The 23,651-nt window shown below is 57.4% G+C and overlaps 1 protein-coding gene across 1 annotated transcript in view; it reads left to right on the top strand.

Annotated features, from left to right (window-relative positions):
* GMDS (GDP-mannose 4,6-dehydratase) overlaps positions 1 to 23,651 on the top strand; it is a 421,085-nt gene that overhangs the window by 363,039 nt on the left and 34,395 nt on the right. Inside the window, exon 9 of the mRNA XM_052648543.1 lies at positions 5,044 to 5,140. Coding sequence (XP_052504503.1) covers positions 5,044 to 5,140 — 97 coding nt within the window. The remainder of the gene's footprint in view (positions 1 to 5,043; positions 5,141 to 23,651) is intronic.

Raw genomic sequence — 23,651 nt, 5'->3', positions numbered from 1 at the left:
CCTCCACCCTGCCCGTGTCTGCCGCCTCTTGCTGGGAGTCCGCCGCTGCGTTGCTGGCCTTTCCCTGCCACGACTCCAGGCCGCGCTCTGATCTCCGTCCGCGCTGCTCCCCTCGCAGCTTCTCTCCTGGCCTGTTGCTCAGGACGAGGCTCCGTCCCTTGCACCCCGCATCCTGCCCTCCGCCCCCCCGTCTCTCAGAGCCGTGACAGACACGTCGCAGTGTCAGGACGGACCCTGTGCGCGCTCCAGGGGCCGCCGGTTCCCGCTCGCCATAGACCAACAGTCCTGTTTCTCTGCGTTTGGCCCATTTCCCATGCGACCGTCCCTCGCCCGCCCCGTCAGCCCCGGGCTCTCCCCGGGCGTGTCGCCTGGAGCAGCCCCTCTGCCACCTTGTCACCTGACCCCGCCTGGACAGGTGGACGCTTGGCAGCCCGTTTTCCGACATCTTTTTGAAACCTCGTGGTTTGGTTTCCTGAGACCAGTGCGTCTGGAAGCACATCTCTTCTGCCCTCGGCATGAATAAGGGGGCCGATGTGCATCTCTTGGTTGGAAACAGCCTTCCTTCAGGACTTGGAAGGCACTGCTTGCAGGGGCCGCCCTGCCCATCCCCGAGCCCACCCCCAAGCCCACCCCCGACCTTGTCCCATGTTCTGAAACTCCGTGCCGTGGGCCGCTAGTCCCACCTGGCGTCTGGGTGCTCGGTGGGGCCCTTTCTGTCTGGAAACATCTGTTCTTCTCCTCTGATCCGTTTTCTTCATTTATTTGAAGACAGTTATTTCCTTCACTCTCTTTCTGGAAACCCTGTTATACTGACCTCTCGAGGCCGTCTTCTGATTTTATCTTCCTTTTTCATATCGATATCTTTTTGCTCTACTTTCTGAGAAATTACCTCAATTTTGTCTTCAAAATCTTCTCTTGAGTTCTGAATTTTTTCCAATTACTACATCTTTTGTTTTCAAATTGTCCTTTTTTTAATGCAGCGTCTTGCTTTTGTCTCCTGGGGCCGTGTCGCCTCACAGCTCTTCGCAATGGCGCCTGTGAGCCGTCCTGTTCCCTCTTCTCTCCCTCATCCCCCCCCCCCCCCCCCCCCGCCTCCATCGGTTCTGTCTCCTCCGAGTTGCTCTGTCTCAGCTTATCTCTTGTGACCCCTTGTCTTCGTAAGTGTGGTTTTCCTCACATGCGTCTGGTAAGCCTTAGTGTTGGGCTCATATTTGAAAGTGGGGGCCTAAAACCTGGTTGGGGTTTCTAGGACCTAGAGCTCGGGGGCTCCTGGTCACTCTGGGGGCTGTGAAGGGCTGTTTGCTTGGAGAATGGAGCCCAGAGGGCGTCCCTAGCCTCCCCTGCAGAAGGGGCCAGCCTGACCCCAGCCCCCACCACAGAAGGGGCCAGCCTGACCCCCACCTGGCTCCTAGAAAGGGGTACCCTGACCCCCGCAGCCCCTGGGGGCCGAGGGTGCCCAGCGCTCACGTACAGCCCACCTGCGTGCTCTCCGAGTGGGGACCCCGCCTCGGGGGCGCAGGACCGTCCCTCCTGCCACCGTCACAGGGACGCTGAGGCTGCCGTCCGGTGATGTGGGCCGCGGCGGCCTGGGCCCCAGCCTGCTTCCAGGGGAACCGAGCCCCTCCACCCTGAGCACCCGGGGCTGCCCTGCTCCGCCTGCCCACTGGCTGCTCGCGAGCCTGTTTTCGGGGCTCCTGCCCCATCCTTCACGCTCGTCCGTCTGCTCGACAACACGGGTTGTCTCTTCTCTCCCGCGGCCCGGCCCTTGTAGACTGACCCATGTCTGCAGGTGGGTCGAGGAAGGAGGAGGAGGGTGCAGCCAGCCTCCCGTCCAGAGCCGCTGCCTCTCCCAAGCCGCCCGGGGCCTCGACCTCCAGGTCCCACCCGCCCCGCTCCAGCAGTGGGGCCTGCAGTGGCCCCGCCGGCTCTGGAGGTCCGGGCTCGCTTCACCCTGCTTGCTCCAGAGGGCCTCCTGGGTAGGGAGGCCTGCGCTGCCCTGCGTCTCGCCGTGTGGCGCTCAGTTCTGCTCTCAGGGCTGCCTCGGGCTCTTAGCGCTCCTTAGGGGCCAGCAGTTGAGCCCACAGTTCGAGTCTGCGGGATCCCACGCAGGGAGCGCCATCTCAGCGAGCAGGCTGCGCTCCTGCCGACCGACGGGATCCTCACTCCCCGCCAGCAGCGCACAGGCCACTCTGCGCGGACTCACCCGTTTCCTGTTAGGGCAGGTCCGCCCTTGCCTCTCGCTGGTGAACACAGCGCTCGTGTCCTGTTGCAGCCCACGGCTTCCTGGGCCTTGGCCGAAGCGTCTGCCTGCTGCCTGGTGCCGACCAGAAAGTGACTCTGCGGCTCCGTCCTACTCTGAGCCCTTCACTCAGAGCCGTGGCCACGGCAGCCGTGGCCGCAGACGCCCCTGCATGCCGGCCGGCAGCATGGGGCAGAGGAGACCTCTGTGTGGGCAGCTCACACTGCAGGCGCCCGAAGTGCCTGCTCGGTTCTGCCAGGCGGGCCCGAAGCGCCTGCTCAGTTCTGCCAGGCGGGCCCGAAGCGCCTGCTCGGTTCTGCCAGGCGGGCCCGAAGTGCCTGCTCGGTTCTGCCAGGCAGGCCCTTCCCCAGCTGCTCCCACCTCAGCTGCTGCGACAGGGGCTGGTGTTGGCCCAGGACTGCATCGCAGCCCAGCGAGCCCGTGACGCTGGGGAAGGTCGCCCCGAGCCCGCTGTCGGCCCGCCAATGTAGACGAAACAAGATGCCCCCCCGGGGCGGAGGCTGAGGATGTGCCCCTGACTCGTCCCCTGGACCCGGCGGACGACTGGTCTGCATGCCAGACCCCAGCGAGGCCTGTGTTCTCTTCTCCAAGGATGTTTCCACTGTTCAGGCTTCCCCGGCGGCTCAGACGGTAAAGCGTCCGCCTGCAGTGCAGGAGACCCGGGTTCTATCCCTGGGTTGGCAAGATCCCCTGGAGAAGGAAATGGCAACCCACTCCAGTAGTCTTGCCTGGAAAATTCCGTGGGCTAAGGAGCCTGGTAGGCTACAGTCCATGGGGTCCCAAAGAGTCAGACATGATTGAGCGACTTCACTTCAAACGGTAGTTTAAAAAAAAAAAAAAGATGGTATTGGGAAAGAGAAGGAGAAAGAATACGGAACAGAGCCTTAGGTTATGGCAAAGCCTGAGACCGTCCGTTTCTAGCTCTGTAGAAAAAGTCCTCCAGCCCCTGGTCCAGACACGCGGAGGGCGGTGTCCTGTGTATCCGTGTTCCCACATGAGTGTGGCCCGTCGCACATTACATGTGGGTGAGCACGTGCTTCTGAAACCCCGGCTCCGTGGAGATGCGTCAGGAAGGTGTGTGAGCTTGCTTTTCTTTGTGAGTATGACATGTGAACAAAACTAGAGCTGAAACATGCTCGTGAGGAGCAGCTGTCCTTTCGTTGACTAGAAGCGCTCCCACAGAGAGCGCCCGCGGAAATGACCTTAGAGCTGCACAGGAGGCCTTTGGGAACCTTGACCTCACCAGGTCCCCTCCCTTGCTGTGGATGCTGGCCGAGGCTTGGTCTTCATCCACCTGAAATCACAGGGCTTCCCGTCTCACAGCATCTCTAGTCTGCATATCTAAAGCGTGTCCAGGTGAGTGTTCCAAACGCTTAGCTCTGAGCCTGCCAAGTGAGTCTAGGCAAGGGTAAGAAAATAAACCAAATAAGTAAATAGCCAAACACCCTTTCTTGAGTCAATTAATTAATAGAAAATTCATGGAAAATGCCAGTTGTACACATGTTACCGTCCAGCATAATCTGCTGTAACTCTCTGAGTGTTGTGGGATGTTTTTCCGTGTTTGCCTGTAGTCTGTGGGCAAGCCCAGTGTCCTCACAAACTGATTATTTCTCCAACGATGAAATGTGATCCCTGTGCTGTCAGAAAGGGATTTAGACACAGAACCTCCGGATGGTCGATCAGAAATAAAGCTTGTGATGCTGGTTTATGTCCCTGATACCCGACCTTTGTGCAGAATGCAACCGCGATCAGCGTTTGATCATCTTCAACGACCCCTGTACGGCATGTGATCCAGTGGCCAGTGTGATGCTCTGCTCTTCCCCCCAAGCCCCTGCGGCTGGTCGGGGGCACAGGACTGCCCTGTAGTAGGGCTCTTTGCCCGCCGATAGAGCAAAGGTCTGAGATCAAGCATTGGAGTCAAACATTATACCCTGCAACATATTTCCCTTCTTTGCCAAAAAGTTTCATTTGTGAAAATAATTAAAATTATATAGTATGTTTCTGTTTGAGTATTGGTTTGTGGAAACGCAGAGGTCAGCTCTAAGCCAGAGTCTTCGTTTCTATAAAAGTGAGAATGTAAAATCGAACTCCAGCGGGAAGCCAGTGTTGAAACGTGTGCGCTTGCCTCCTGGACTCACAGTGGAGGCTGTGCCTGGGCCCTGAAGGGCGGGCGGCTGTGGGTGTTTACAGGGGAAAACGAGTCCAGAGGGCCTCGAGGCTGAGTAAGAGGAGGAGAGGCTGGCAGACCCTTTCTTAGCAGGAAGTAACCGAGTCGTTACATAGTTTTGGAGGTTTAGTCACCTGGGGTTTGTCACTGGGGCCCATGGCTGCCTGGGTACAGCAAGGTAACTGGTGTGTAATACCAGGATGATGTTAACGGTTCATTAGGACATTAAACTTGTTCTAAACTGGAATGCGTTAAAATTACAATAAATACACCTAAAACTCAAAAAAGAAAGGCGGGGGAAGAGACAGAAGCGATTACTTCATAATAATTGACTTTATCAAGAATAGTCTAAAGGAGCACAAAGTCTTTGAGATCCCTGAAAACTGCGGAATTCCTTATTCTGGCTAATCTCTTCACTTCTGAGGTCTCAGTTCTGACTGCATCGTGATTTTCTTTAAAAAGGCAGGGGAGCCCCTGAAATGGACCTGGGAAGGCCCTAAGGCCGCGGCTTAGCCTGTGCTCCCGAGTTCGCACGCTTCCGTGCTGCACTGGGTACCCTGGCCAGCCGCTCCCAAGCAACTCAGTGCTGATGACTAAGTCTTTATCTCCTTTCCAGGTGGGAAGGAGAGAATGAAAACGAAGTGGGCAGATGTAAAGAGACCGGCAAAATTCACGTGACTGTGGACCTCAAGTACTACCGGCCCACTGAAGTGGTAAGACTCTCGGCCGCGTCTCCACTGGCCACTCCTGGGAGACCTTCCCTGGACGCCGCGGCCAGGCTGCCCAGCCCCACACTGGGCGATCTGCGACCCTAGCGCCTTACCCAAACCAGAGCCTTGGGAGGCGAATCCGGGGTGCTATTCTTGGCACAAGACACACTGCCGTATAAAGGAGAGCAGGGGTAGCTCATACCCAAGGAAGGGTTGGTTTCAGAAATGGAGACTCAGGCCAAAGGCAGGCCCGTCAAGGTTAGGCCTGCTTGATGGCTGAGCCCTAGAGCCTGCGGGATGTCCGCCTTCCCAGGGCCCCGTGACCTGCAGGGTCTGGAGGTCCCAGTGCACACGCACCTGCACACATTCACACACACACTCACATGCACTCTCAGACACTCCTGCACACACATGCACACACACACACATGCATGCATTCACGTGCACTCACATACAGTCAAATGTACTGAGTCATACACACGCACTCACTTGCATACACGTACTCAACACTCACATGAACCGATGCACACAACCACATGTATTCATATGGTCACACACACATGCACTCACATACACACACATGTACACATGCGCACACACACACAAACCTGAACCGTGTGAGCCTGTACACTTTCTGAGCCTCAGCTCGAGTGTGGTCCTGGGTGCGAAGCCTCTTCAGGCCCGTGGACTGGCCGCCACCGAGCTTCCAGCTTTCCCTCTTGGATCTACGTCGCACGCTCTGCAAACCACGTCATAACATGTGTGACAGCTTGTCAGACTCATCTCTTTCCATGTTTTTCTCCAAACTGTGAACTCTTTGAGGAAGACTCTTTTCCTGTCTCAGACGGCAACAGACGCGGCGTGAGTGCCGGTTGGCGGGTGGGTGGGTGGATGGTGCGTGGTCTCTGCGTGCGCGGGCCCCTGTCTGGAGAAACAGCCTGGAGGCGTCAGGGCGCAGCGTCCCCCTTCCCTCACTGTCTAAGAATTCCTGGCTGGGTGTTGCCATTTAAACGTGGGCCACCTTCACTCTGGTGATGAAACTCAGAGGTTTAAAGGGACGGACCTGGGGTGATGGAAAGCAGCATCTTGAGAGAGGTGTACAAATGTGGTGGTTGCCGAACGAAATGTGTGTTAACTGTGAGCACGTTACCCTGGAACCTGTTCGACCTGTGTTTTGAACTAAATTCCTGTCTGCCGCGCCACCTTTCAAGGTCAGGAAAGCCCCGCCAAGAAGGGTTGAAAGTGAACGTGTCTCTGGTGATCACCCGTCAGACCGTCTTGTTTCAGACAAAGGAGAGGCGTCGCTTCACGCGGCCGTCCACAAGGGCGGGACAGCGAGGAGAGGAAGTGTGCAGGGCTGTCCGGCCGGGCGGGGCGGCCTCTGCCGGGCGGCGAACAATGGCGCGCTGTGCCGGCGGAGTGGGTGTGCCGGCAGAGGATGTGTGGGCCGGGAGGGGGCCGCGGCAGCCTGCTGACGCAGCAGGGGCCCCTGCCCTGCAGCCCACGCCCGCCGCCCACCCGGCCGAGACGCCGCAGGCTGTCGTATTTCTGGAACCTAAACGGGCAGCCTTGTGTCCCGGCCTGCGACGAGCGTTGTCATCTCAGAGTGGGAGTGGACGGGGCCCCTGCACCCCGTGACACCGTCACCCCGGGCCTTCTTTGCGAAGCCAGGAGCCCGCAACCAGCGGCTCGTCTGCCACCCTCCCCTGGGGACGCTGGGGCGTGGTGGGGACATGGCACGAGAGAGCCGAAGCCCCCGTGGCCCGTCTTTCCGGCCGAAGCTCCGCGTCCGTCCGTCCTTCTGTTCCCGCGGACACCGTGGTGGCACCTGCTCTGCAGGTCTGTCCGCAGAGGGCGTCTGAGCCTGAGGGCGCCGCCTGGCTCCGTGGGTTCCTCTCGCCCATCTGTCGCCCCCGGGCCCCCGTTACTGCTGCAGGAGCCTGTCCTCCCCGCCCCACTCAGGGCTCCGTGGGGCATGTGCAGTGAGGCTCAACTTTTCACCTCATTCCTCAGCACAGCAGCTTTCCCAGAACTGAGCAGTCTGACAGGCTGAGGCAGAGCTGCCCGAGGCGCTGTGTTCCTCCAGGTGAAAGGGGACCAGACCCAGAGCCGCCGCCGTGAGCTTGCACTTGGGTCTGGGCCCTGACCAGCAGCCAGGGGGGTTGCTGGGACGAGGCCTGAGAAGCGCTGGGCGTGGGGGCCGTGGAGCCCCCGGGGCCGGCGGTGGCCTGCCCTTGTCTGTGGTCAGGTGCATCTTCCGAGGCCACAGACTCCTCCCTCCTCGGGTTCTAGAAAAGCTCCTTCCCCTGGCCATTTTTGTCCTGTGTCTTCAGCACCCAGCACACCCCAGAGCCAACCGCAGAACCAGATCACCTTAGGGTCCGGTGTGTCGAGAGACTGCCAGGGGGAGTACCAGACAGGAAACCTGGGGCAGGCTGTAAGGACATGGCAGGCCCCAAAACACCAGCGTCCGCAAGCAAGACTAATGGGAGGTGCAGATTTGTGTCGTTTTGTGAATAAGATTCAGACCAAGGAAGGCTGTTTGCCCAGCAGAGCCCAGCACAAGGACCCCACCAGCGGCTCTATATGGAGCAGGACTCCCGGCCGGGACCTTCCCCTGTTGATCTCACCACGGCAGGCTCCTCGGTCCTGCTCCTGCTCCTGAAAGTGTGTGTCTGAGCTCAGAATGCTGGCGTCCACTTAGAGCTGAGTGGAGTCCTGTTCTGGGTCTCTCGGTGGACACCTCTGGGCTGCCCCTGAATGTTTAGTTGTTTGACTCGGGTGGAGAACTTGACTCTGGAAACTGGGCTTCACATTTCCCAGCGTTGGTGACCACCCTGTGAAGACTGGGCCCCCCTTCTCTGGGTGCACGCTATGCGGAGCCCTGGTGATGCGCGTCCGTGCCCGGAAGAAACAGGGTTGGGTTGAAGGCCAGGCGGCCTGAGTTCAGAAACTGTCCATCACAGACGGGTAACCTCGAACCTGTCACTCCTCGGTGCGTCTGTCTGCCTGTCTTTAAAAATGGGGTTAGCAGTCAACCTTCTTTCAAAGAATTGTTGTAGAAGTGATAGTCAGTTCCACGAACTGCTCGTTAGAACAGTGGTGCACAGTGAAACACCCAGCCTTGACGCTGTCATTGTCAGTCATTCGTTCTTTCAGCAAATATTCGCCAAACCCTGTGTTAGACCCTAAGAATCGAGCATGGACGACACACACCCTGTCGCCACGGGGAGTGTAGGTGGGAAGAACAGGTCAGTTACTCAAGCCGACTGCCTTCTTAAAGACAGACTGACATCGCTGGTGGATTGTGCATGTTAACTGCTAACAAGTCAGTGACGTGATACAATCAAGGCTTCTAGCAAACGTTTTACTATGTACTTTGACTTCTTTATTCTTGTTTTATTTTGATTTTTATCCTTTCTGACCCGGTCTCTGAAAATTCAGTAGCAATTCAGGGATATGGAATTATCATGTAAATATGAGAAAATTAACATTAATTTATTTCTTAATTTAAAATAATAACAAAGACATTTTCTTTTTGTCTGAAAATTTTTAACTTGGGAAATTCACAAAGATTGGATTAAGAAGTATTCATCCCAACGTGGCAACTGTTAATCACACCAAATGGTCAATTCACTTAAAGAAAGAGAAGCTAAGATTTTCTTTTTTTCAGTGAAACAAACAAACCAAAAAATGCCTTTTTTTTTTCTGCAGAGCGCTTTAAGAAATATCATGGGAAATGCATTCACAGACCAAATTTGGAAGCACCTATTTTTCATGAAAAAATACATTTAAACTCTACTGATGATGGAGCTTTTTCCCTCCCTGTCCTGTTTGTCTCTAACATGGACTTTTCTTGATGTGATGTTTCCAACCTCCTCCACTGTGACTGGCTTTTGCTTTCTTTACCTAGATACATTATGTTTATTCCCATTCTTTATAGATATTAGAAAAAAGTCCCGAGTTAAAATCTGGATCTGGGAAAGCAGTAACGTCAAAGAAGGCAAAGCCAGTTAAAGCAACACCTCCCTTCAGCAGAAACATGTGGCCTGTTTCTAATCAAATTACCACACGCTTGTCGAGTTGTCCCCTCTGCAAACTTTTCCTAATATTTTTCTGTAAATGATGTTAAGTTAAATGGCCCATAATTGCTTGTTCTATCTCGTAGCCCTGTTTAGAATAATGCAGGGTAACACTTTCCAGACCTCAGGAATCTGATCTGTCATCAGAGGACTTGTATAAATACCAGTTAGACCTTCGCCCAGCACCACCCCGAGCCTCCGCAGGGGTCTTGAAAAGGCCCCTCTTCCCGTGTCTGTGCTCCCGCCCCAGCAGGAAGCTGGACCTGCCTTCCCCGTGGCTCCGTCTTCCTCAGCCCCCCTGGAGGCCCCCTATCGCTCAGTCCTGGTCCTCTGACCCCCAGGGCCCTCAGCCCCCACCTCCGCCCTCCTGCCCTTTGTGGGACCGGGGAAGAGGAAGCTGGCCGGGCAGACGAAGGGCGAGCCCCCTCTCTGCCGGGACCAGGAGAGAGCGGCTGGGCTCCCGGCTCAGCGTCCGCCCTCTCATAACCGGCAGGCGCAGTGGCGTGGATGCTGTCAGCGGTGCGTCGCTTCGGACGGAGCTTCCTCTTTGTAATTACTCCCTGACCATCTCACCACTTGTGTTTATAAGGAGTTTATGTCTCGCAACCACTGTTGACGCCCTCCCAGGCTCCGCCCTCCCAGGCTTTGTGTCCCTCCTTAACCGCGCTGCCCCTCTCCTTCCAGGACAGACCCGCGAGGGCTGTGCACCTCGCTGTCTGCAGCTGGACCACGGCCTGGCCTCCTCCGTGCAGGACCCCCGGGCAGGCAACACTCTTCCTAAAGCCTGAGCTCCTCCCTGGCTGCCCACCCCTCAAGACTGTTTGCGTCTAATGAAATAGTAGTTGTATCCCGACTACAGTGCCCCCGACTTCCTCCTGTTGCTCCTTGCAGGGTTCACGATTATACCTGGATCAGAATGGTGCCATTCAGCTGTAGGGGAAGAAGGTACAGATTTTAGACGAACCCTTACTGGTGCAGCGAATGGTGCAGCCTGCGTTAGGAATGCTGGTCTGCGCGTTTCCTGACGCATGACAGGTTTCCCGGATAAGCCAGAAGTGTTCCGCCTCCTAAACCTGGTGTAAAAACGCCTAAACTAAGGAACGGGTCAGCACCCAGCCGCATATAGGCTCTGCAGCTTTTAAGGTTCGTTACTTTGCCAACTAAGATCCGTCTAGTCAAGGCTATGGTTTTTCCTGTGGTCATGTATGCATGTGAGAGTTGGAATGTGAAGAAGGCTGAGTGCCGAAGAATTGATGCTTTTGAACTGTGGTGTTGGAGAAGACTCTTGAGGGTCCCTTGGACTGCAAGGAGATCCAACCAGTCCATTCTGAAGGAGATCAGCCCTGGGTGTTCTTTGGAAGGAATGATGCTAAAGCTGAAACTCCAGTACTCTGGCCACCTCATGCGAAGAGTTGACTCATTGGAAAAGACCCTGATGCTGGGAAGGATTGTGGGCAGGAGGAGAAGGGGACGACCAAGGATGAGATGGCTGGATGGCAACACCGACTCGATGGACGTGAGTCTGAGTGAACTCCGGGAGTTGGTGATGGTCAGGGAGGCCTGGCAGCTGCGATTCATGGGGTCGCAAAGAGTCGGACGCGACTGAGCAACTGAACTGAACTGAACTGAACTGATAGGGATCCCTTAGTGCACTCACCACACCCACACCTTCAGCTTCTCAGAAGACGTAGCAGCACGTATAGAGACTGTCTCTATCTGACTGGGGCCTTAGAGGTTTAATCCTGAAGCAGCCTCACTGGATTCCTGCCATGGAAGCGAGTCCTCGCAGCCCATGAGAAATGCACAGAGACATGAAGCAGGGTCCTCGGCCGTAGACGAGGGACAGTGTGGAAGCTGTGGGCCGGTCCGGGGCAGGCCAGCGAGGCACTCACCGGACCGGGAGGTGGCAGCCGGACAGCGGCACGTGCCAGGACGTTGCAAACGGAGATCGCGGGGCCAGGGCAGGTGGGACAGTGCCGCAGGACAGACGGCACGTGAGGGCCCGCGGTGCAGGAGGGGGGCTGTCACCCCATCGGGATCCCCTGAGGACCCCGGCAATCGTTCATGGGGCAGGTGCAGGGCACTGAGCTCTGGCACGATTTCGGAGCCTCAAGCTGGTGCTGCGCCTAGGGGCCTGCTGTGGAGGGGGGTTTGGGGCCTGATGTGCACGAGGAGCATTGAGGGGCATTTAGGGGAGGGGGTCGTGAGCAGGAGTTGGTCCCCCGCAGGCAGGCATCTGTGGGTGCAGGAGGTCAGTCTTAGAAACCCAGCTGAGGAAGCATTTATGTCCAAGGTCCAGGAGGCCAGACTCTTCAGAGGGGTAAAGGGCTGACGCCAAAGAACTGACGTGAGCTGGCAGGCGGTGCCCACCCCCAGTCCAGGCAGACTGAATTTCAGGGGTGAGCAGAGACCTACTTTCAAACTGATGTGCCCGCAAGGCGGGGTGCAGAGTGTTTAGCTCCTGAGGATGAAAGGCTCATCTAAGTATAAGGTGCTTTGCACCGCGCGTTATCCATTTTATTGCTGTCATCATGGTTAATTATCACCATCAGCATCGTCGTGTACGCCCGTGGAACCATTAGTTATCAGAGGCCATCTCAAAGGCTTCTTTGAGCCATCTGCTCCTGAGGTTTCCTGTAGCGTGTGCCTGGTTCTGTTGCCCGACGGCTTTGGGCAGAAACGGTCACGTGCTCCTTCACTGCTGGCACTGCTTCTGAACCGATGGTCCTGGGGAAAGATAGGAGTTGAGTTTCTCCTCTGATTCTGCTCTTCTCTGTGCCAAGCCCTGGGGCCCAGCGTGTTCCAGGGCCACCCCCGGAACTGCAGCCTTGCCGGCCGGCTGGAAATCAGCTACCACGAGAGACGCTGGGCGTCTGTCCACCACCTTCCCGTCAACCGCCCCGCCCGCTCCCGCAGAAACCGGTCTCTGCGTACATCCTCGAGCCCGACACCATTTCCCAGCCTGGAGTCCACGTGGGTTCCGGTGCTGACTGCAGCAGGTCAGCACTGCACACGTTCGCTCCCTTGTGGGTCCAGGCTCAGAGGCCTGACTGAGTTTCGGGAACTAAGATCACTGCGTTGACAGAGCTGTGCTCCCCCCAGGGGCTCAAGGGTCTGGGTGTTCTACTGGAAGAAAATACTGGGTTGGTCATGTTGGAATGTTGCTGGGTCACAGCGTTTTCTGTTGTTTGGAAAACACATTGTTAATCACTTTGAGGAGAAAGAAGAAATGGAAGATTCTAGTTAGCTGCCAGTTGAAAGTTTAATAACACACACCCTTGAAAACACTGTGAACACAGATGTGGGCCACCGCGGGTGAGGTCAGCCTGCATGTGCAGCGTTTCTGAGGGACAGCAGGCGGGGGCCAGGAGCAGTGGGGCGACTGTGGCTTTAAATAGAGGCCCAGAGGGTGTCCCGGAGCAGGGACCACTTCCCCCCACGTGGAGATGCTGGTGCCAGGGGCCCTCCCAGACGCCACAGCGAGTACTCTGCCCACGGGCAGCACTCAGCCCTCCTCCCCTCGCACCTCGCCCTCTTCTCCCTGCACTTGGACTCCCTTCTGTCCTGTTCCTGCTGTCGTGAGCCTCAAAACCGTGTCACCCTTAAGCCCACTGAGTCCCGCTTCCTCTGAGACCGCCAGCCTCCCCTTCGACAAGCGTCGCCTGGCCACTGGCCAGTCACTACGGGGTGACCCCTCGCAGTGTTTTCCTCTCTGTGACCAATTTTGATGGCAGTTTCAGTCCGATGCTTTGGACTGGGCTTTGGATGGGCTCTCTGAAGCAGGTTCCCAAACACACTTCATTAATGTCCTGCTTCCCAGGTGAAGGGGTGTGGCCTGACTGAAGATGGCTCTCTTGCGAGAACTGCTAGCTTGCAATGGCAGAGTGAAGAAACGAGAATCCTGATGACTCACAGATCAGATGGACAGCGAGATGAGAGAGAGAGGGTGTGTGGATTAGAAAGAGCAGTTCTGGTCTCCCATGAGGTCCTCACACTGGTGTCACCCGCCGAGGTGAGAGAGGAGCCGTTTTCACACGCCTGCTCATCTGTGGGCGTGGCGTGCTTGTCCATGGCCGTGGAGCCGGCCCCGGCTTGTCCACAGGCATGTGGCTTGCGTGTCCGCGGCCGTGGAGCCGGCCCCGGCTTGTCCACGGGCATGTGGCTTGCGTGTCCGCGGCCGTGGAGCCGGCCCCGGCTTGTCCACGGGCATGTGGTTTGTGTGTCCGTGGCCGTGGAGCCGGTCCTCAGGTTAGTGGCTGTGACTCGCTCTCTTTGTGAATCAGCCCCTCCCAGCTGCCCTGCAGGTGAAGTGGTTGGTGCCTCATGTCCGTCCCCGCTGCTCAGGGAGGCCTTGGGAAGAGACGTAAGCAGACAGCCCAGGGTGGGCAGTGAGAGCCTGGCCCCAGCACCACGCGGGCCCGGTCGCCCCCGCCGACCCCGAGGGAGTAAGGACGCTCCCACTGGAATCTGTCTGTGAGACCAGGGCGCATCCCATCAGGACAGCGGGGGCCGAGGCCACGATTCTAATTGTGGATTTCTTTAATGTATTTATCAGAAGGCTGTCTCTTTCATGTCTGGCTAAACATGAAGCAGAGCTGCTGCCTGTCCACTGAGAGTGTCCGCTGCGGTCACCTTTCTTCCCATCCAGCCATCTCACATCCAAGCCTGGGTCCTAAGAAGCCTCATGCTCACAGCTTTATTGCTCCGGAATAAACACAAGAAGCCTCATGCTCACAGCTTTATTGCTCTGGAATAAACACAGGTCCTGGGCTTCCCAGGTGGCTCAGTGGTGAAGAATCCGCCTGCCAGTACAGGAGATGCAGGAGGCTTGGGTTCGATCCCTGGGTCAGAAAGATCCCCTGGAGCAGGAAATGGCAAACCACCCCAGTATTCTTGCCTAGAGAATCCCATGGACAGAGGAGCCTGGCTGGCTACAGTCCCTGGGGTCACACACAGGCCTGTGGCGGTGGCTTTCAGCAGAAGCGCCTTTGCGCACCTGCTCAGGTTGGTGCCCGTCTTCCGACTCAGTTGCTCCTCTCCTCAGTTAAGTAATATTTAGGTGATTCTACCCCCAACCTCTGCTGAAATCCAAACAGAACCACCCACTGCCTACTGGAAACACTCTCCTTTCTTTGTCTGCATTCTTCATGATATTGCTCTTTTTTTCTTTAAAGTAATTCAACCTCTTTTCTGTCTTCCTTCTTCATCTTTATAATCTTTCCAGGCAGCTGGACTTTATTTTTGATCCCCTTATACTTGGTGGTCTGTGTCACAGACCCTACAGTGATGGTCTGTTTTAAACCTGAGTTGACTGTCAGTCATCGTTTCTGCTGCAACGTCTGTCTGTGTGGCATTTTTGTGCCCTGGCCCTCATGTCGATAGCAGGTTAGGTTGTGGGTTTTGTAGGTATTGTTCACGTCAACCACCGGCAGAGGTTTCAGTTTGTTCATAGAAAGTAAACGACACAGGGAACCCCGCGGGGTCACATACGCAGAAGCTGAGAGAGAAGGCGGCTGTTGAAATGGCACCTTGGGCTCCATCGTCATCTTCCCCTGACTCAGCGCCCGTTCCCCGTCCTAATTGAGGGATGATTGTCCTAAACTGCACAAAAGTACCAGGAGGTGAAATTAACGTGCAAGAAGCGTGTTGCGATCTCACCATCAAAGACGCAGCGTTAGTGTAAATTGCCGCGATTATCCTCCCAGGAACTCCTCAGACTGCCTCCGGAGCCCCGGGCCTGTGCCTGTCAGCACCCCAGCCTCCCCCTCGGGGGTGCCGGTCTCAGTCCTGGGGTCCGTTCCTGGGAGTCGGGGAGAATCAGAATAGGTCAGGGCCTGGAAGTTGGGAAGAGGCCTGGTCACACACGCCCCCGGTATCCCTCTTTCTCCCTCTTCCTCTGGCGGGCGCCTGGAAACTCTGCCTCCCAGAAGCTGTGTTTCCAGTGACTCTGGGGCCCAGCCCTGCCCACCCAAAGCCGTTGTCCCAGTGACATGCCTAAAACACAAGTCAGAAACCCTGAGCTGCGCCTCCGCACACGGGCAGGGCTGTTTCTCTGTGGAGTGGGCGCTTCCGAGTGGGCGGGGGAAAGAGCCTCGGTGCCAGCGGGCCCCCGTGAAGACCAGGTGAGGGCCCCCAGGAGGCCTGCGTGTCCCTGGGCACCTTCACCCCCGCCCAGGCCACCCCGAAGCCTGGAGGTCTCCGGGAGCGGACACGGGTGGGCCCGTGAGGTCACCGTCGGCTCCGCCCGAGTCTTGACCTCGAAACCCGCTGACTGGCTCCCTTTCCTCGTCACCAGGAGTGTGGTTAGAGAGACGTGCTTCTGATGGCGCGTGGGGATGTACTTTTAATTCCCCCTCTTCCCAACCAATAATAATATTGAAATTTTGGGTAAACAACGTTTGAGAGGTACTGAAACTTGAGAATCACTTAACTGCTAAAGTACTACTCTCTTATCCACAAACCGCCCGCTGTGAGTGTTTCCGTGCCCATTGATGGCGAGAGACTTTGGAAAGTTGTGAGCCAGGAAGTTGTGAGAGATCCCAACTGCCTCTCGCCCTGAGACACGGCCGAGCGGTCTCCTCTAAGTTACGACACCCTGGGCACTTAGAGACAGTGGACCGCAGAGTCCAGCCATACATGACACGAAGAGCTGGTTCTCTGTGAATCAGAACATATTTTGCTGCAAATAAAGTGATTTGTCATGCCCATCATTAGTAAGCAAACTGATTCACTTTAAGGAGCTTATGTAAGCTTATAGAAAGGAAGAGACATTCACAGAGTATTGAAGGAAGACACTCATTTATAAGTAAACTTATTAATTGCTTATAATTAATATTTACATGCAATTTTAAAGTGAGAAGACTTCTGAGCCAGTGTCCTTGGGTTCGATGACATAATCTTAAAAAATAGAATGCAGTAAATTACTCTATTTCTAATTTTGTCATCGCGAAGAACCTGTGAGGAAATGGCAGATTGTTCACGCCTCCTAAATTTCAGCATTTCTCCTTAAATTGCACGGACCTGTCTTTAGGTTTGGAAATGGTCCTCTGTGCGGCAGGGGGGACGATGCAGCCAGGGGCTGTTGGAGCCGGAGGCTTCATGGAAAGGAAATCTCATGAAGGCTTTTCCCTGAAGAAATATTCCTCTTCCTGCACTTCTAAGCATTGTGTAGTCTCTGCCACAGTTGTTCAGTACAAAGTGTTTCGAATTAAATGCTAGCTTCCCAAGGACAGACTTTGAATAGATGGGCAAACTAGGTAAACTGGTGGTCCAGCGTTTGTGAAAGAGCACACGGCTGAGGGCCTTCGTGTGGAAGAGGATGGGGAAGCGTCTGGCCTGGTGGGGTGGAGGCGGCTCCATCAGCAGAAGACAGTGCTGAAGCTGCGTCGTCTGGACCGGGGGCCTGAGAGGCAGGCAGATGACGGGGTCGCCCTGACGTGCTCCTGTCCCAGTCCTGGGACCTGTGGCTCCTTAAAGGCCAGGTTCTTCCTGGGCCTCATCCCTGGAGCGCGACTTGGGATCTGCTGGTGCCGACGCTTACTTTTTTAACGTGCTCGTAGGTGCTGCTGGCCCGGGGACCACGTTCAGAGCCGCTGGCTGGGAACCCGTGATGCAGAGGCTCTGGTTGGCCGTCGTCTGTGTTTAGGGGCATCTTATGAGCAGCCAGCCCCAGGTTTTCTGTTTCATTCCTAGTTCAGTCTCTGACTGACAGGGTGACCAGCCCTCCTGGTTTCTGCAGAACTGAGGGGTTCTGGGGCTTCCCAGTTGGGGCTAGTGGTAAAGAACCCGCCCTCCAGTGCAGGAAACGTCAGAGAAGCAACGGTGATCCCTGGGTCAGGAGGATCCCCTGGAGAGGCCACGGCAACCCCCTCCAGTGCTCCAGAGAGTTCCACGGACAGAGGAGCCTGGCGGACTGCAGCCCACGGGGTCACACAGAGGCGGACACACAGCGACCAACTGGGGATCTACAAGCCCCGCAGACGTGTTTCGTTTGAACAGTTGTATGCTCTAATGTAAAAACTGGCTATGGCCACAGTAAACGATCTTCAGGCTTTCTCTGAGTTTGTGTAAGGCCCGTGGACGGTTGTTCACTCGCTGGGCTGTGGGCAGAGGAGACATCCCATCCCGCCAACATTCGCTGATGCTGTTTCCACTGGTCTCCATCAGCTGCACTTGACTCCCACGGGCCCCCAGGATACATGTGCGTGCCGACACGCAGGTGCACACGCACAGGACTGGCGTGTCAGCAGGAAAACACAGAAGGCAATAAGAGGGACTAATTTCAAACAAGCATATTAGAAGCAGCAAAACCAGGCACCGCCGTTTACCAGCTGTGTGGCCCTGGCTGGGCCCCGGGCCTCTTTGTGCCTCCGTCCCCTGAACTGCAGGCCAGGACGCCGCCCCTCAGTGTTGTCGCTCAGGGCAACAGTGGCAGGTGGTAGGTACCAGAAAATGTCACTCGCTAGGTAATTGATTTCACTGTGTATTTTGTAAATGTCTAACGAGTCCAAAGTTGAGATCAGGTGACTACTTATGATCCTAAAAACATTAAGTCTCAGTCCTTAGATTTCGTTTAATTTTTATTAAAATTTTAACAAATCCTGAAATTGATGTTTTGGCATTGAAAGTTTAGTTTTAGTATGTAAAGCGCCGTGTCCTGTTTAACGGGCAGTGTCTTCCTTTCTTGGGGATAGGCAAAGTCACGATGCCCTCACACTCAGAGGCCCCTTGTGTGTGTGAGCCACTCGGTCCTGTCCAGCTCTGTGACCCCATGGACTATGGCCCACTCCGCTGTCCATGGGATTCTCCAGGCAAGAATCCTGGAGCGGGTTGCCAAGCCCTCCTCCAGGGGCTCTTCCCAACCGGGGGATGGAACCCGTGTTGTGTCTCCGCACTGGCAGGCGGGCTCTTCACTGCTAGTGCCCCTGAGGCCCCCTCGATGAATGAAACAGAGCGCCGCTGCCGTTCTGCGTTTGCAGCCTCAGGAGGGGTCGTGCGCTCACGTGTTTCCGTGACCCCAGGCTCGCTCCCGCACGCTCGCGTGTTTCCGTGACCCCAGGCTCGCTCCCGCACGCTCGCGTGTTTCCGTGACCCCAGGCTCGCTCCCGCACGCTCCCTGTGCCTGTGGTCTTCCCTTCAGTCTGTTCAGGAGAGCCAGGAGCAGAGCGCAGCCTTGTGAACCAGAGGAGCTAACGCCCCGCTCTCAGCCCGGACACGGACCAGCCCGTCACCCCTCCGCGAGTGAAGGGGGATCCCTGTGTTTACTGTAGAGTTGTTGCAAGGATGAAACGCAGTAGTGGAGGCGAGCACAGCCCGCTTAGCATGGGCGCTCAGCTAATGAGGAGCCAGGAGCCGACGGGAGACCGTGCTTCCTGGTGAGAGAACGTCATGTTTGGCATTTTCTCGGAAGCAGACAAAAGCCACCCCCACACGTGTGAGGAAGTCATCGAGGCCGGGAATAACCACCTGAGGGTGAGAGCACAGACGTTCACTCGGGCTGGGGACAGGCTCCCCCCAGCCAGGCTGGGAGAGCTCAGCATCCACAGGCGGCGGCTGAGAGTCTGGGGGTCCCGCCTCGGTAGTGCGGGATCCATTGGCCCCGCCTGGGGCGCAGCTCCAGACCTGCCTAACAGACCTGAAAAGGAAGACCCCAAGGACCACCCTGTTTTCAGGCGAGCTAAGGATATACCACAAAATGTAGTTCAGTAGTATTTGTAACAATACCGAAATACCACCTCACAAGGGGAGCTTCACCATGGATGACATCCAGCCGAAAATCACCGGTTTGCAAAGAAGCAGGACAACATGTCCACAGTGAAGAGAAGAATCCACCAAAACCAATGCAGACGTGACCCGGATGTTGGCACTCGTGGCAGGGGCGTTAGACGCTGAGCTCGTGTGAAACCCTGCTCCACAGGCCGAGAAGCTAGAGGGAGGACATGGAGAAGACAGCTGGGCTTGCAGAGATGAAACCCACCACGGCCGATGCGAAAGGCACGTCAGATGGAATTAAGGGGCGACTGCTCTACAGAGGAGGAGCCCAGTGCCCCTGGAGACCATCTGAGATGAAACACAGAAAGAATTTTCCAGGAAACAGTGTCAGCTCTCCAGGACAGCTTTAAGTGCCCAGATGTGCTAGTAGCTGGGGTCGCAGCAAAGAGAGGAGAATTAAATAAACACATGAAGAAATAACACATTTTTTTTCAAATTTCATGAAAACGCTAAGCACACAGATGTAACAAGCTCCATAAACCTCAAGCATAAGAAATAGGGAGAAAACAGCCCAGAGGGTCTCACGGCCGTGGAGCACAAGCCACGGACAAAGAGGATGCGCCACGGGGCTCGCGAGGGGCAGAGCTAAGGAGGAAGCCCTACTCCTGCGCCATGAGCCGCAGAGCGCAGTTAAAGGGAAGCCCCAGAGCGGGCTCCCCACCCCGCCCCGTAGACGCTCCAGGACTATGTGCGCCAAGGCTGGAGGAGCGAGCTTCACAGCGACGCCTGTAGCAGAAACGCCTGTGTATGTGAGGGTGCCGCTGGAGCCACGCGCTCACGGGTCTCGTGTGGCCAGCTCCTTGCAGATAGAACGTCGGGTCTCATTCGGGCTTCCCTGGTGGCTCAGAGGGTAAAGCGTCTGCCTCCAGTGTAGGAGACCCGGGTTCGAGCCCTGGGTCGGAAAGATCCCCTGGAGAAGGAAATGGCAACCCACTCCAGTACTCTTGCCTGGAGAATCTCGTGGACAGAGGAGCCTGGTAGGCTACAGTCCACGGGGTCGCAGAGTCGGACGCGACTGAGCGACTTCACTTTCTTTCATTCATTAGGCCCGGTGGAGTCCACCTGACAGAAGAAGATTTTGTCTCTAGTTTAAGTGTGTTAGTTTTCAGGGGGCAGTTAGGGAGTGCCCGCTGGCTGGACACTGGGGCGGACAGATGCCGTGCTCGGGCAGCTTGTGGGCAGTGGAGAGGCTCTGGGGACAGAAGAACGCCTGGAAAGGGATGGGGGTTGCCTGTGCGAGCAACGGGCCGGGCGCGGGATGTGCTGCTCACCTGCCCGGGCTGCCAGCAGCGCGTTCCCCTTCCCTCCCGACTTCTGGGTGGGTCGGTCACAGGACGCGCTCGTCTCTGATGCAGGCGGGACGGTAGTTGCTCAGTCCCTCTTCCGCTCCACCTGCCATGACTCAGGGAACTCGTCCTGACTGCTCTGCTGCCGGATGCCGAGTCGTGAGATGCCTCATTCAGAGAGAAGCCACCATATAATCGCCAGTGAAAGCTTTTAAGGGCTCATCGCAGGGTCGTGTCGGAGGCCTGCACTTCAGTGATTTTATGGGCTGGCTTGCTCAGGTGTGTGGCCTCTGGGCGCAGGGCACAGTCCAGGGAAGAGGAACAGGGTGGGGGCACCCCTCCGTGTGTGCAGCCCTCCCAGCCCCGGGGCCCGTGGGTGCCCGTCAGCCCATCCTCTTGTCTCCCAGCGGCTCCGGACGGGGCCTGGGGTTGGCAGGGACCTGGGGTGGATGGGATCACAGCTGGACGGGGGTCTGGCTGGACGGCTCAGGCTGTACCGAGGAGGAGGAGGCCCACTGCAGAGCCGCGCGTCTCCATAGCCCTCAGAGCTGTTAGAAGGAAGCCGTGCTCACAGACGCGGCCGCGGCAGCGCAGGGCCCCGGCGACCCCGCAGGTGGTCTCCAGCGCGGATGCCGGTGTGTCAGGGTCCTTCTCTGGCGTCCCATCCTGCGTCCACATGGGGAGCTGATGGTCTTAATAAGTTCATGTTCCTGGAGTGGATCCCTGAAGTTGGAGGAAGCACCGCCCCCAGGCCCGCATACAGCTCCAAAGTGGGGCTCCTCACCTGCGTGCACAGGGTGGTTATTTTCACTGAAGCCCGGCCCCGGCTTGCGTCTGCATCTCCTCCCACCGGCCAAGGCCCTCTGTGCTCCTTTCTTTGGGAACTGAACCTGGATCCAGCTCGCCGCCTCCTCCCCTCCCAGAGCCCGAGCCAACTGCTGGGCCCCGCACCTTCCTCAGGGTGTGCACTCCCGCCCTCAGCTGCTTCTCCAGACAACGGCCAGAGCCACACTGGACCGGAAGTGAGCGGACGGCTCTGTCCCCACCTCCCCACCTGCTCAGAGTGCCCCTCGAGGTGCCCGTGGCCTGCCCCTCCCTGAGTGAGGCCCCTGCCCCACACCCTCCGCCTTCTGACCCTTCAGGCCTCCCTGGGGTACACGGGCCAGGCCCCAGGGAGCCCGAGGGCAGGGCTGGCTCCTTCCTGCCCTGGGGCTCTGCATCTGTCCCTGGAGCCCTGGAGAAGCAGCAGCACCCCCGGCGGCTCGCCTCCCACTGCCTCTGCGGCCTGGGCGCCAGCCGGGTCCTGATGCTCTGGCCCAGCTGCCTGCGGGCCGGCCCTGCTCGCTGTGGAGAGGCAGGGCTGCAGGGCAGCGCCAGGTCTGGGCTGGGATTCCAGTCATGGCCATGGTGCTTACCACCTCTCTGACCCGGGCCAGGTCCAGACCTGGAGGCCAGGCCGGCCCTCCTTGCGGTAGGGTGTTTCCCAGGCCTCCCAGCCCTGACTCCAGATGTCCAGAGACGCGGGAGACCACGTCTGCCTGTCCCTGCCCTCCCCACCAACCGCGGAGCCACAGGCCGCGCGGAGATCCACTGAGCGCTGTGGTTCTTCATCGCGGGAGGGACCACATCCTCCAGCAGGTGGGAGGGCGCTGGTGCGGGGAGGGCTTCACAGACAACCGTTTTCCTCTCATCTTGGAAATAATCACAGCCACGACTTTGCCTGAAACTAGGGCTGGACTGAAACCCCACCAAGTTCCGTTTCTACCCTGATTCCAAACACGTTTCTCTTCCTTAAAGTCAATGTTCTTTGGGTGGGAGGAAATGAAATTTTGTAGTATTTCAACAGGTGGCGCTGCTAGTAGCTATTATCTGACTATAAAAAAATAAAATTCAGCTTTCCTATCTTAAAAAAATAATCTCACTAAAAAATTGCTCTTGTGTCCCAGGACGATAGATTAATTTGTTTAGTCCTTTATGTTGCTGAATGCCAGGGCAGTGACTGGCTTTACCCCTTCTGAGCAGTGAAGCCGGCCCTGGAATGCAGGGTCGCCCGGCCCCTGAGGTGCCTCTGTCCGTCTCACACACGCTGAGCGGGTGCTGCAGCACGAGGCGCTTCTCAGGGGCAGAGAGAAGGTCGTGTGCGCGGCAGAGCAGCCCAGCCTGGCTTTTGATGTAAACACAGACAAACTGGGGTCTGTCTGCCCGGATGCTCCATGGGGGCGCAAATACCGCATCCTCTGCGACCACACTCTCGGGAGGAGGCCACTGGCTGGGCAGAGGGTGTGGAGAAAGCCGCGGGCCTGCTGGGGTCTCGGGAGGGGAGGCTCCCGGAGGACAAGGCCCAGCTCGCGGCTTCCTGCCCTGGACCGACGTGCCCCTCTGGCCTCGGAACAGCCGTCTCCTCGCCCTGCAGCCGTGCCCTGGCCGCTGGGTGCGGCCTTCCTGATTGCACACTCCAGCGCAGATTGCAAATGTCTGGCAGGAGTCCTTCTGTGGGAACCAGACAAGTCGTAACACCCACTGGGCGCTCCACACGGCCGTGCAGGAAAGAGCGGCGTCATCTCGGGTTTCAGAGTGCGGAGCCTGAGGTCGCGGGGCTCCGCTCCCCCTGGAGCCGAGGCCCCGGGGACGCTCTGGGGAGAGAGTGGCAGCCCCCGCCCGGCCCCTTCCGCCAGCCCAGGTGCCCGGGCACCACCAGCGCTCTGCCCCGGAGCCCAGCTTGTGCCGTGCCTTGTGGCGCCATCACCCAGAGCGGGATGCAGGATCGGGCCTCAGGCATGTTCAGGAGCAGGCGGCCGGGGGCAAGGCTGCAAAGCTGACCCTCAGGAAGCCCCACGTGTTGGGTGAAGCGGCCACACACCCCCTTGACTTCCGGGCCCTTGGCTCCTGTCCACCTGCTCCATCAGGCCTGCCTGTGCCCACCGCTCGCTCCGCAAGAAAGCGGGGAGACCCCCATGGAGAGGAGAGTGGCCGGGAGGGAGCCCGCCGCCCAGGGGCGACGCGAGCCAGTCCTCTGCGCACGAGGACAGGCGGGGGGCACGGCGTCAGCGGCCTTCTCACTGCTTTCTAGGGTTAAACAGTGTTTTTTAACCTTATTACTAGACTCACTTGGCAAACCAAGACCTGTTCTGTCTGCATCCAGCCCGGCCCTGGAGCTGCTCAGGGCTAAGTGAGCAGGCAGAGTCCGCCCCAGCTTCGCGGCCCTGCGTACACGGGCCCAGCCTGAGCCCCAGGAGCCGCAGGGCCGCGCGGTGCCGGAAAGCCAGAGGAACCGCGCTTGGCACCCCTATCTCACTTCTTAGGGCCTCGCTGCCTTTGTTTGTGGGGCAGGGGGATGGAGGTGAACAGCCAAAGATAAAGAATGAGAGGGCGGGC

This window comes from Budorcas taxicolor, chromosome 11 (assembly GCF_023091745.1).
Source record: "Budorcas taxicolor isolate Tak-1 chromosome 11, Takin1.1, whole genome shotgun sequence".
NCBI lineage: Eukaryota > Metazoa > Chordata > Mammalia > Artiodactyla > Bovidae > Budorcas > Budorcas taxicolor.
Note: the sequence above shows the minus strand (reverse complement) of the source record. Positions and strands in the feature narration are given on the sequence as shown.